At 43.3% G+C, this 14,390-nt stretch overlaps 1 protein-coding gene across 1 annotated transcript in view; it reads left to right on the forward strand.

The window, feature by feature from the left end:
* TULP4 (TUB like protein 4) overlaps positions 1-14,390 on the forward strand; it is a 201,652-nt gene that overhangs the window by 41,249 nt on the left and 146,013 nt on the right. Inside the window, exon 2 of the mRNA XM_040238900.1 lies at positions 12,048-14,235. Within this exon, the coding sequence (XP_040094834.1) occupies positions 13,984-14,235 (252 nt within the window). The 5' untranslated portion in view covers positions 12,048-13,983. The remainder of the gene's footprint in view (positions 1-12,047; positions 14,236-14,390) is intronic.

Consider the following 14,390-nt stretch of genomic DNA (forward strand, 5'->3'; position numbering starts at 1 on the left):
TCCTTACCTGTAACGCCCGTGCTATCCGTGACATCCCCAGGGCTCTGGGTCTGTCTGTGTGGGCCGTTAACCTCTGGACCTTCCTCACGTATTTTTCTCAGTTCCGCTGCCCTCTGCTTAGGTGGAGCAGGTTGGCCAGCGTGGTCTGGAATTGGGTCTGTCTCTTCTCCCAGGTCACTTCTGCTCTTAGAATCCTGATTGGTTAGGCCCTGGTTAAATAGTTTGTCAGGAGGGTGAGCCTTGTTAAGAAGAGCAGAGTGCTCTGCTGTATTGCCAGATGATTCCTTTTCCCCTTCCTCTGCCAGAAGCCAGGACGTTTTTCTTCAAGATTTATTGTGAGGACCTGCTGAGCTCCTAGAGGTAAAATTTACCAAAGTGGGTCCCCCTGAGACTTTGCTCTCTCAGACTTGCTCACTCTGAGCCTCTGACACTTCATCCCTTACAGTTCCGGTTTCCTTGGGGCAGCTTTGACCTCCGCTGTGGGCCCTGCGGAATGTTGGTCCTTCAGGTTCAGTCTCTCCACTTTGAGGCTGGGCCAGAGTTCAAGTACCTGAGAGTGTGACCAGCTGCTTGGTTTGCCCAGGACTGAGGGGTTTCCTGCGATGTGGGATCTTCAGTGCTGAAAGAGACACAGTTCCAGGGAAACTGGGACATTTAGGCACCTAATTCTGATTTCACTGTTTATATCAGCATCAGTCCAGACAATTCTGGACAGATATGTATCTTATGTCTGCATTTGCTGGATAACTCCAGTTTTCTCCTGTATTTGTGTGTGTGTGTGTCTGTCTGTCTGCGCCCATGCGTCCATGTATGCCTTCCTCAGAGATCTCTCACACTTTCCTGTAAGTCCAGCACAAATTTTGTTTGTTGTAATTTACTCAAGATCTAGTTATATAGTAGTGGGCAGGCCCTACAGAGCTGTAACCTGTAATTTCACTTTTTACCTCTGTTGTTGAGAGCATGTTACCATGTCACTCCCTAGTCATCTAAAATATAGTTACTGGTGGGTGCATATTTTTCTGCCTTATGTCTTTACCAACATTTATTGAACTAATATCCCATTTTGGACATATAAGTTATCTCAAATTTTTCTCTTATAAAAATGCTGTGGTGGAAACCCTTATAGCTATATCTTTGTAGAAGATGATTTTCGTTTGATAAATTTCCAGAAGTAGAATTGCTGAATCAAATGGTTTGTCGCATTTTAAGTCTTCTGAATTACATCACCAAATTGTCTCTCATTTCTCTGCACCCACATGACGCTAGGAATGATTGTTTCTTGGTCCTTGTCATTTTGATAAGTGAGATGTTCTCCCTTTCTGGTGAAGGCACTTGACTTTTGATACCAGGGAGCCCTGTAAATGGTGCCTCAGTATTTTAGCATCTAAGTTTCAGGTGTGGGTTCATCCTCAGAAGTATCTAACTCCTGCTCTCTTCTCAGCTTGTAATCAGTCTGTCTTGCAGTCTCCATGCCCTCCTTTCTCTGTACAGATGGTTCATGTTCTCAGAACTGGCAGTAGAAATCAAGCACAGAAAGTAAATAGGAGTAACCGTCCCCGAAAATGTCTCTCTTCCCTGTTCTCTGAACACAGCCTCAGACCCCTGCCCTCTCCTCAAATTCTTTCACTCGCCCGGGCTGCAGTGCCTCAGGCTCGCAAAAGGCTCGGATTTGAATGGTTGGTGTTAATAACTGGGTTTATGAAGAGCATTCAGTCAGCATTTATTGCTTCTTTTTTTCTTAGAAGACTGTTTGGGGCGCTGCACTATACCTGAAACTTTATTGGACACTTCACTAAGTGCACTACCGGTAGGTACTGCAGGTGAGTGCAGGTGAGAGAGAACTGTGGTTTAGTAGGTGTGATGGATTGCACAGAAAAACAACTGTACCACGAGCAGGGAAGACTCTTGCCCTGTGAGTCTGGGCAGTGCTTCTGCGTATTACGAGCATCAAAAGGAGCTAGTGCTGTTTGGACTAAGACAGCTTTTCTGGGGAAGATGTCTCTGAAGTGGACAGTCAACAGGAAAAAGGTTTGACACTCGCACATTTGTAGTAAGATTGCATCTTGTGAATAAGCCTGGGCCCAACTGTGCATTCAGGTCTTTAGCTATCATCTCACTAGCATGTTTTGAGAATTAAGAGCTAGAGAATAACAGCAAAATAATAATAATTTAAAATAATTTAATCATTATTGAACTCCACTATCTCTGCAGTGGTGTTCTAGTTTTTTCCTGTGGCAGCCAAGAGACAAGTGACTGCCGAGGTATCCCTGTCTCCCAGCCCTCCTCTCCTGCCCCATAGACTGTTTGACATTGATTTTTTTAAAGAAATGAAGTATAGTTGTTTTATAATATTGTATTAGCTTCAGGTGTACAGCATAGTGATTCAGTATTTTTATAGATTATGTTCCATACAAAGTTATGCTGTACATTGTGTTATCCTTATTTCTTGTCTGTTTTATAGATAGGAATTTGTACCACTTAATTCCCTACCCCTGTTTTGCTCCTCCTCCTTCCCTCTCCCCATTGGTAAATGGTCTGTTATTTATACTGTGAATATGCTTCTATTTTGTTATATACATTCATTTATTTTTTAGATTGCACATATAGGTGATAATAGATGGGGAAACAGTGGAAACAGTGGCTGACTTAATTTTGGGGGGCTCCAAAATCACTGCAGATAGTAATTGTAGCCATGAAATTAAAAGATGCTTACTCCTTGGAAGGAAAGTTATGACCAACCTAGATAGCATATTCAAAAGCAGAGACATCACTTTGCCAACAAAGGTCCGTCTAGTCAAGGCTATGGTTTTTCCAGTGGTCATGTATGGATGTGAGAGCTGGACTATAAAGAAAGCTGAGTGCCGAAGAATTGATGCTTTTGAACTGTGGTGTTGGAGAAGACTCTTGAGAGTCCCTTGGACTGCAAGGAGATCCAACCAGTCCATTCTAAAGGAGATCAGTCCTGGGTGTTCATTGGAAGGACTGATGTTGAAGCTGAAACTCCAATATTTTGGCCACCTAATGCAAAGAGCTGACTCATTTGAAAAGACCCTGATGTTGGGAAAGATTGAAGGCAGGAGGAGAAGGGGACGGCAGAGGATGAGATGGTTGGATGGCATCACCAACTCAATGGACATGAGTTTGTGTGAACTCCGGGAGTTGGTGATGGACAGGGAGGCCTGGCGTGCTGCAGTTCATGGGGTCCCAGAGTCGGACACGACTGAGCGACTGAACTGAACTGATAGGTGATAATGTATACCATGTTGGTTTTTCTCTTTCTCACTTACTTCACTAAATGTATTATTCTTTAGGTTCATCTGAGAGTTTACCTTAAAGGCGGTGTTGCAAGGCAAATTTTAACTAGCCTCAAGGCAACTGTTGAAACTAATTAGAAACCAGTTAGAACTGCCTTGGGCTCCTTTGATACTTGTGGGTTGTGGAAAATTCCCCAGGGAGAAGAGTGACTGTAATTAGAGGCAGGTCATTGTAGTTAAAAAAATGTGGAGTTCAGGCTCCATTGCTGTCTGTGGAAAGGTGACAGCCTGGGAGCCCTGGGGTGGAGGGAGCCACCCGCCCTCCACCCTGCCTGGAGCCAGGTTCGAGGCAACAGGCGGCTGAGGCAGCAGAGCCGCCATCCAGGGAGTAGAAATTTGTTGTTGTTGTTCAGTCCTGTTTGACTCTTTGTGACCCCGTGGACTGTAGCAGGACAGGCTTCCCTGTCCTTCACTATCTCCTGGAGCTTGCTCAAACTCATATCCATTGAGTCGATGATGGCATCCAACCATCTCATCCTCTGTTGCCCTCTTCCCCCTTTTATCTTTCCCAGGCATCAGGGTCTTTCCCAAGGAGTCAGTTCTTCGCATCAGGTGGACAAAGTATTGGAGCTTCAGCTTCAGCATCAGTCCTTCCAATGAACACCCAGGACTGATCTCCTTTAGAATGGACTGGTTGGATCTCCTTGCAGTCCAAGGGACTCTCAAGAGTCTTCTCCAGCACCACAGTTCAAAAGCATCAGTTCTTCGGCTCTCAGCTTTATAGTCCAACTCTCACATCCATACATGACTACTAGAAAAACCATAACTTTGTCTGTACAGACCTCTGTGGGCAAAGGAATGTCTCTGCTTTTTAATATGCAGCCTAGGTTTGTCATAGCTTTTCTTCCAGGGAGCAAGCGTCTTTTAATTTTATGATTGCAGTCACTGTCTGCAGTGATTTTGGAGCCCAAGAAAATAAAATCTGTCGCTGTTTCCATTTTTCCCTCATCTATTTACTATGAAATGATGGGGCCAGATGCCATGATCTTTGTTTTTTGAATGTTGAGTTTTAAGCCAGCTTTTTTACTCTCCTCTTTCACCTTTATCAAGAGGTTCTTTTCTAGAAATTGGGGTGTGTTTAATTTATATCACCAGTCAGGAAAACTCATTTTTTTTCCTCTTCTTTTCTCGAACCCACAAACAAGTTTATAATCACAAGCTTCAACTTTAGCTTGTTTGGAATATTTCATTCAAAAGTTTCTGCTTTGTTAATTTTATCTTTCTTTTTGGGATTCATCTAGCAACATCTGTATGTTTTTTCCCCAAATCTACTTTTTGCTTCTCATTTCAATCTTCTGCTTAACTCCTGTCTTAAAATTTTATACTTAGGAAGAAATAGAGCTTTATTCTGAAAAATTCTTATCTCTATTTGTTACTGTTAGTATGTATTTTCTTTGTGGACACTTTTCTTAGCTTGAAAACTAGCATTTTTTGATTCTTTATTGGGATTTTCTAGATTGAGAGAATACTCGTTAGAACTAAAAAAAAACTCCTTAATAAATGAATTGTCTAAAATCCCCATCCTACTGAGCCTTTCTGGTGCTCAGGGACTCCTGCCCACTCTCAGCTGGTGCTCCGCGAGATCCTTAGCTCTGAAGAGCTCTGAACATGTATTCCTGACGCATCTGTGGAGAGAGAAGTACTCCACACCCACCTACTCCTCCACCATCTTGTCATCCGCTTTATCTAAAAGCTTCAGAGGACTGATGCCTAATACAGTTCACAGGTGTTAAATCTGTTTATTGTGAGATATACCATCCGTGTAGAAAAATATGTCAGACACAGAGGTCGTAAAGAGCAATGACAGAGGGAACACCCCCAAACTGCCTCCCGATCCAGACCTGGACTGTCTGGCTATTGTGCGCCTGCCAGACCATGTGTGTGCCCTTCCCTAATCACAGTTTCCAGCCCCCTCTCCTTTTCTGGTAACTAGGCTACTGCTTTGTATTTGCCTTGCTTTAAAAATTTTACTTGTACTTACGCAGTCTTAAGTGATACATTAGTTTGGCTGTTTTGAACTTTATGTAAATGAATTCATGTTGTAAGTATTCTTTCATGAGGTCCTTCTGTTCAGCATTGTGCCTGTGAAATTCCCTCCTCTTCTGTGTAGTGTTTATTTACATTGCTGTATAGAATTCTGTTGTTTGAGTATACCACACACGATCCATTTAGGTTTGTTTCAGTGTCTGGCTAATGTAAATGCCACTGCTGCTATAAATGGCTGTTTATTTATTCCCTGGAGAGCTTGAAGGATCTGTCTGGTGCACATATTCAGGAGAGGAATTGCTGCTTGCAGAGCATTCGCATCTTCAGTAGTACTAGCTAACACCAGCAGTTTTCCAGAGTTATGACAGCCTTATACCTTTTAATGAATCCATTTCTATCAAAATTGTGTAAATGAAAAACATCTTCCCCAATTTATTTTATCTCTGATGTTTAACATTAATTCGGATGATTTAAAAAATAAGTGAAAAATGCGTTTTTATCCCCCCCCAATAGTAAATTTTATCCGTGTTGGTGGAAAGTAGGAATCAGATAAACCAGAATAACCCGTAGTGAGATAATTCTAGTTAGAAAATAGAGTCTCTGACTGGAGGCAGGTGGGGCAGTGTGTGTGGCATGGGGCCTTCCTGGGTGGTAGGTGTTCAGTTAAGATTTGTTGGTCAGTTAATCCAGAAGTGCCTATAATTAGTATAGGATTTTTTTTTAATGATGTACAGTTCTATCCCTAAGTTGTACTTTCCCAAATTCTGGGACTCCTGATTTATCATTAGAACTGGATGGTGTGGAAAGTTAGAGTGTGAAGCATCTTACAAGTTTACTGTCTCCTAGGAGGTGGTTGTCAGATTGTTGATTCAATCAGGCACATGTATTTTTTGCTCTTAGATTGTAATCTCCTAAAAGCAGGAATAGATTTTTCAGTGATTTAATATAGGAATAGTTTGAAAATAAGCTGCAGTTAACAAAAGCATGTTTGGGCCAGAATTCAGACGTTAGCATTGTTTATGTCTAATGAAAGATTCAGGGGTAGCTCATGGGCCTGTATTATAGTTTTAGGATAGAAACATCATAATGCTAAAACTGTGCAATCTATTACTGAAAAACTCTGTATGAATAGTTGTTTTTCTCACCTGATTTTAAAAAACGAGGTGAGATATATTAATACATAATGAATCTATCATTTTAATCATTTTTACTTGTACAATCCAACGACAGTGACCTTAATAGAAGTACATGCACATTTTTATGCAACCATTACCACTGGCCAGGTCCAGAAATTTTTCTTCATCTCAAACTGAAAGTCTGTACCCATTAATTAAGAACTCCCCAATCTCCCCTCTCTCAGCCCCTTGCAGCTACCATTCTACTCTATCTCTATGAAATTGACTGCTCTAGATTCTTCATATAAGTGGAATCATATTTATATATATTTGTCCTTATGTGTCTGGCTTATTTCACTTAGCATAATGTCTTCAAGTTTCATCCATGTTGTAGCATGTTTCGGACACAATTTCTTTTTAAGGCTGAATAACATTGTATGTGTTTCCACATCTTGTTTACTCACTCATCTGTCTGAGGACACTCGGGTTGCCTCCACGTTCAAGCTTTTGTGAATAGTGCTGCTTTGAACATGGATGTGCATATGCAAATATTTGTTTCAAGTCACTGCTTTCAGTTGAATAGTTGCTTTTTAACCTTTTTATACCAAACCCTTTTACTAGTGCTGATTTGAAAATCAGCTTCCCCTAGAAACTGATCAGTGATATCCTTATTTTCTCCTGAGAAAATAAGGCAGAAAGAAGGGGAGCGTCCCACATCACCTGTTTCTATTAATGGTAGCACTAAGATTGGCACCAGCCTGGGCCTTGCAGGTCATGGGGTTGCAAGGAGTCGGACACAACTTAGCAACTGAAAAGCTGAGCTTCCCTGTGGCTCAGTGGTCAAGAATCCACCTGCCAGTGCAGGGGACTTGGGTTTGATCCCACATGCTACGGAGCAGCTCAGCCCATGTGCCGCAGCTGCTGAGCCTGTGCTCTGGAGCCCAGGAGCTGCAGCACCTGAAGCCTCTAGCCCTAGAGCCCGTGCAGTAACAAGACTAACAAGAGAAGCCGCCACAGCGGGGAGCCGGCTCCCTGGAGAGTAGACCCTGCCTGCTGCAACTATAGAGAAGCCTGAGCAGCAATGAAGCCAAAAATAAAGAGCGACATGGAGTTAAGAGCAGCAAAGAATTAAAAGACAAAAGATAGGCACCTGCCTTTCAGTAATTAGGAGACTATGATTGTGTTCTTTTGTTGTTAGATTTTGATATCCACTATCCATTTGAGAAATAATAAAGTTGCATGCCATTTTTCTTTAAAATAGCTGCCTTATTTGTCTAGCATATATGGAACTTTTAATTTTAAAAGTTTGGTTAAACACCATAGCAACATACACAAAATGAAACACTTTGGTCTGTGCTTTCACTATGGAAATTTATCCTACATACTGACACTTTATTTCAATAGTTATTTAAGGCTTCCATTCTGGAGAGTTGGGATGTCACTGATTTTTAACCTTTTTGGTTTTAGGGCTCCTTTGTATCTCAAAAATTATTGAAGTCCAAAAAGAGCTTTGAGTATGTGGGTTTTGGTGCTCATTTGCTTTAGTCGTGTCCGACTCTGCAACCCCATGGACCATAGCCTGCCAGGCTCCTCTGTCCATGGGATTCTCCAGGCAAGAATACTGGGGTGGCTTGCCATTTCCTCCTCCAATGTGGGTGTGAGCTGCTGATTTACGATATTAGAAACTAAAACTGAGAAATAAAAAAATTTACTAGCTCATTTAAAAACCTAAAAATTATAAATCTGTTTTCTATGAAAGAATAGCTGTATTTTCTAACTGAAAATTTTACTGAGAAGAGTAGCAGTATTTCACATTTTGGTACAATATCTTCAGTGTCTCAGTTCAGTTCAGTCACTCAGTCGTGTCTGACTCTTTGTGACCCCATGAATTGCAGCATGCCAGGCCTCCCTGTCCATCACCAACTCCCAGAGTTCACCCAAACTCACGTCCATCAAGTTGGTGATGCCATCCAGCCATCTCATCCTCAGTTGTCCCCTTCTCCTCCTGCCCCCAATCCCTCCCAGCATCAGAGTCTTTTCCAATGAGTCAACTCTTTGCATGAGGTGGCCAAAGAATTGGAGTTTCAGCTTTAGCATCATTCCTTCCAAAGAAATGCCAGGGTTGATCTCATTCAGAAGGGACTGGTTGGATCTTCTTGCAGTCCAAGGGACTCTCAAGAGTCTTCTCCAACACCACAGTTCAAAAGCATCAATTCTTCAGTGCTCAGCTTTCTTCACAGTCCAACTCTCACATCCATACATGACTACTGGAAAAACCATAGCCTTGACTAGATGAACTTTTGTTGGCAAAGTAATGTCTTTGCTTTTCAATATGCTGTCTAGGTTGGTCATAACTTTCCTTCCAAGGATCAAGCGTCTTTTAATTTCATGGCTGCAGTCACCATCTGCAGTGATTTTGGAGCCCCCCAAAATAAAGTCTGACACTGTTTCCACTGTTTCCCCATCTATTTGCCATGAAGTGATGGGACCAGATGCCGTGATCTTCGTTTTCTGAATATTGAGCTTTAAGCCAACTTTTCCACTTTCCTCTTTCACTTTCATCAAGAGGCTTTTGAGTTCCTCTTCACTTTCTGCCATAAGGGTGGTGTCATCTGCATATCTGAGGTTATTGCTATTTCTCCCGGCAATCTTGATTCCAGCTTGTGCTTCTTCCAGCAGAGCATTTCTCATGATGTACTCTGCATATAAGTTAAGTAAGCAGGGTGACAAAATACAGCGTTGACATACTCCTTTTCCTATTTGGAACCAGTCTGTTGTTCCATGTCCAGTTGTAATTGTTGCTTCCTGACCTGCACATAGGTTTCTCAAGAGGCAGGTCAAGTGGTCTGGTATTCCCATCTCTTTCAGAATTTTCCACAGTTTATTGTGATCCACACAGTCAAAGGCTTTGGCATAGTCAGTAAAGCAGAAATGGTCTAAACATACTGAAAAGATGGTTATATTCCCATATCTGTATCTGTATTCAGTCTGTTGCAATATGCTGTTTTGTTGTAATGTCTAAAGAAAATCTGACCTCACACAGATATGTGGTTGGAAAAGGGAAGAGTATTTTAATAGTCTTTTCAGCTAATCATGGATCTTTTTGTTACTCTGCTAGAATTCAACAAGTGGTAGTTTCTTAAATGTTAGTACCAATGTGGAATTTTAAATGTATTAGTGACTTTTTCGTACTTGCTTATACTAAAATCCATTTCTCTTTTTTGCACTTTGAATGATTCTGTAAAGCATAATTGTTATCAATATGCATTGGTCATTTGAAAAATGTTGCTTTAAGCTATGTGAATATTCCAAATACTGACACACTATGAAATATGAAGCCTGCTATCAAAAGTTCACCTTTATCAATACCACCTTCTTTTGCTTGCAGAGTGTCTTTAAATCTTGGGATTCTATCAAGCACATGATGATAGATGCTGTTTTTCCCACAATTTTAATTTTAACTTGAAAACTCTGCTTTTATTATTGGCAACAAATACCATCAGTGACAGCTCAGTTTGTTCATGTTAAAGAAAAATGTCTGCCAAAGACCCAAGCCTGAATGACCGTGATTTGTCAGTCATTCTTTCCAGTAAACATGGCGTTTTTTGAAGAATGCGGTGTGCTCAGCCCACAGCTTAGACTGTAGCACAAGTGCTTCTCCTCAGTTGCCCCATGGCGCTGCAGTCTGCACAAGGGCTGTGTGAGAGCTCACTGTTTGAAACAGAGTGCTGAACAACCATGGCCTCAAGGGGTGAGACTGAATAATAATCATTTTTACTGCTGCATTAAGAACATCCTTAAATGTGGATGGCATGTTAAAATGTCTGACGAGCCCTGGTACTGGCTGATGCTGGGCCTTGGTCTGTGCCATTGGGCTGGCGGTTGCCCCCACTGTTGCTTTTGTACCATTGATAGAAATTGTGATGCAGTGAAGATTTATAATGTCTTAGTATTATTTTGAAAGTAATTTTGATGTTATGGACCACCTCCTGTCTAGGGAGGATGTGAGGGAACGGATGGTATACATTGTTGTGTTTAATGTGGGTTAACCATTAGTAATTGCTGGGTCTTGAGGAGGTGCTTTTGCTTTTCCCCTCTGGTGCTTGTCTACAGGCCAGGGGTAGGGACTAAGGGAATATTGTACCATGGTGTTAGAATTTCTGGAGGAAGAACATAGCATTCATTTGAATTTGATAGCATTTGTTTTTACTTTTTACCCCTCAGGTACAAGTGCTTCCTGAGAAAATTGAATTGTTTTGATTTTAGACACAAAGGAAGTATATGTACTGTGACTCATTTGAAGTAGGGTATCTCAAGGAAGTTATTTGTAGCTTCTGCCTTGCCTTGGCCTGCATCCTCTTAGAAACTTCCATTGAGTAACTTGTTTGTGCTAAGTTCTGTGACAGGGATGAAAAGCATAGGTTCCCAGCCTCTGGGAGTACCAGGAAGAGAGTCAGGATGAAGCGAGATGAAGGCTGTTAGTGGGTTAGCACGGGGTCTCTGGGAATCTTCCCAGGAAAGGTGCTGTGTAGTAGGTGTTAGAGGAGATGTGGGCCTGGCTTGGGAAAGGAGCACAGGCCATGGCAACAAGAAGGAGAGGGGACACAGTCTAGGGAGTGGCCAGAGGGTGAGGGCTGAACACAGGCCGGGTGCGGGGCCTGTCGCAGAGGAGGACATGTGCCGTCAGATCGTGAAGGGTCCTGCTGGCACTTGATCTCATAGGCCAGTGGCTCTGAAAGCTGGTTCCAGACCAGCAGCGTCAGCGTCTCTTGGGAACTTGTTAAAGATGCAGATATCCAGGTCCAGTGTCAGGTATTGGGGTGGGGTAGGGCTGGGCTGTCCATTTCAGCTAGCTCTCTGGGGGTGGCCTGGTGCGGGGGAGGTGAGAGGACAGTCCAGGCTCTTTGAGCAGCCTTGAGTTTTAGAAAGATCACTCTGAGGGTTCTCTGGAAGGTGGGACGGAGGGGGGAAGTTAGGGAGCAAGTTGTCCAGTGTTTCTGTGGATGTGATGTGGAGCCGGACCAAAGGCATCAGGAAGGAATGGGTTTGCTGGAGATAGATTTTCTGGAACTTTATTGCTAGTAGACGACGTAAAAGCCGACAGCTGGGCTTTGCTCTGTGACCTTCTGGCAGTCATGAATGGAGAGTTTTAAAGGCTCTAGCTACCTTGGGTCTTCAGGGAAGAGCTTTTACTGAAAGTGAAAACATCCCTTCAGATAACTTGCTGGAGCCTCTTCCATCTCCTTTTTGAGGATGTTGCTTAGCTCAGGATGGTGACCTCTGGCCGGGAAGTGCGCACGTTCAGGGCTCCCAGTCTCAGAAGGGACAGCGCAGTGTTGTTTCACTCACTCTGCACAGCCACTGGCAAGCTTAGTAAATGGCACATGGCATCCAGCTCCTTACGGTGCATGTTGCCTGTGAGTCGGCTTGGAGTGCTCTTTTACCATTGAAATCTTACCAGTCTGTAGCTCCATTTGGTAAACGTGTGTGTCCAGAGGGGGTCTCTGATTTCAGTTACAGCGATTATTATGTTATTGTATTATGTTCATATGTTTACTAGTAAAAGTGTGTTAAAACTTTTATTCTTCAGTATTTTAAATTCTTTTTCTGTGTGTCCCATTTTGTCTTACAGATTTGTCAGACTCCAGGGCCTTCAAGCTGTGATTAATCTGATGGTTCATGAAACAACTGGGAAAACAGACGTTTTGTGTGCTGTTTGAAGAGTGTGTGTCTATGTATATTTAAAACTTTCTTTCTATACATACACATTTACACGAGAAGAGAGGCTCATTCTTGTGCTCTCTTGAAGAGTTTTACAACTGATGAAAATTAATTTAAGAATCAGATGGAGCAACTTGACACCACTGGGCTTGGGAGCCCAGGGAGAGAAATACATCACTAATGGCCAGTTTTCCATATGGTCTTCACGGGTAAAGAAAGTTTGCAAAAAGAAGAGAAAAAAAAGCTTGTACAGATCAAGCCTCAAAAATACCTCTCCAGTTTAAAGAAGGAACTAAGTGAGAAGGTGACTGAGGGGGAAGTGTGATTTCAAGCCTTGCAGGTGGGAGTGTGCCGTGCTTTTTGCACTTTATTTTTCAGTGGGTCTGGGTGGCTCTCACTGTGTGCTTATGACTGGAGGAAAGCCAGCCAGGTTGTGATGGGGCAAGTTTGAACAATGAACTGATTTCTTTGCCTTTTTTCAGGTAACTGAAAAAAGTCCAGAAATTTAAATTTATTATTTCCCTTTTCCTTGCCTGTATCTGTAGGATAGTTCCTTAAGGTAGCAATTGAAACTGCTAATCACAAAATAATTATCAAGGCGCATCCTTGTAAAGCTTCTTTCCTTGGACTGTACCTGGGGCATTTGGAGACGGTCTCTGAAGGTGGTCAGGAGAGTGCCCTTCAGACAGCACGGTCACTCCTCAGGGAGACAGTGAGAAAAGAACCCGACTCTTGCCTGTGTTTCCACTTTAAGGGGTTCTCTCCCGTGTTGAGTCCAGGCATACTTGCATGTAAGAGGGGGAGCAGTTCATGGACTTAATTCTGGGATTAGTTTTTTCCTTTCAAGATGGAAAAACACGTCATCCTTAGGAGCAGAAAGGGGAGGAGTGACTACGGGAGGGAGTACGGAGACCTCCTGTAGCCCAGCTGGGCTGCCCTTTGTCAGCACGCGTGTTTAGATTTGCTGGAGGCCAACGCTCCTGTAGAGCCCTGGAACCTCCTGGCTCTGCTGGGGGCAGGGGCTTCCTCTCCTGCCTCTATGGCCCCCAGGGCTGCGTCAGCCTGTGTCGCGGCCCTCCCTGGGGACACAGCCACCTGCTGGGAAACCCAGTTGGGCTCTGAAGTTGGAGGTTTCTGGCTCTGAACAGCGAGGAAAGAGTTTTTTTTTTCCTCCTAAAATTTGGACTGCTGTCTGCACAAACTCCAGTCTGTTTTGCACGGTTTGTGTGCCTTTTTTTCCCTTTATGCAATCTTCTTCAGCTTTAGCAGCAGAAATTGGTCTAGCTGAGAAAGCAAGCCCAAGGGTGGCTTCAGAAGGAAGATGATCCCGTGTGTTCTGCCTCTGTATCTGAACTTTTGAAGGGGAACGCTCCAGCTCGAGGGATTCTTAAAGCCTTAAGTTACTTGAAATCTGTGTATTTGCAGCCCTTTGTGTCTGGAATCACATTACACTAAACTGGAATCTCAGGCTGAATAAGAAGAACCAAGTGAAAAGAACACTCAGTTTCTTTATCACCACTTGTCAACGATGCCCTTTCTCCAAAGGGTCACCCGGCTCTTCCTCTAAGGACTTGAAAATAAAAATGGACCCCACGTTTTTTTTTAAGCATTATCTTTTCTTAGCAGACTGCCATCATCTTTTATAGAGGAATTTTTCACTATGCATTTGGTGGAGCTTTATAAAATACTAACCTTCTAATTAGAACGACATCAGTTTCAATTAAAGGGGGTCGGGCAAAACAGCGCAAGCCAACAACAGAAATAACACCAGTCAGTGAGAGCAACTGGTTTAAATTTTTCGGCATTCAGCCTTGCTCTTTAAGTAAAACAGTTCTTCCAAAAAAAGTATGTATGCAGCGGTGGAGCATGGGCCTGTCCTGTGCAGCGACTCCAACATCCTCTGCCTGTCCTGGAAGGGCCGCGTCCCCAAGAGTGAGAAGGAGAAGCCCGTGTGCCGCAGGCGCTACTACGAGGAGGGCTGGCTGGCCACGGGTAACGGGCGCGGCGTCGTCGGGGTGACCTTCACCTCCAGCCACTGCCGCCGGGACAGAAACACTCCACAGAGAATCAACTTCAACCTGCGGGGCCACAATAGCGAGGTGAGCGGGCTTCTATTTTGCTTTCGGTCTGGTCATGGGCGGTGTTTGTAAGCCCTGCCCGGCACGGACCCCAGGTCCTCAGACTTGCTGCCAGGGGAGACTTCTCAGACGTGAACCCTGTCTTCTCTGTGTGTTCCCAGGGAGACCCTATTCCC

Source organism: Oryx dammah, unplaced genomic scaffold (assembly GCF_014754425.2).
Source record: "Oryx dammah isolate SB20612 unplaced genomic scaffold, SCBI_Odam_1.1 HiC_scaffold_4, whole genome shotgun sequence".
NCBI lineage: Eukaryota > Metazoa > Chordata > Mammalia > Artiodactyla > Bovidae > Oryx > Oryx dammah.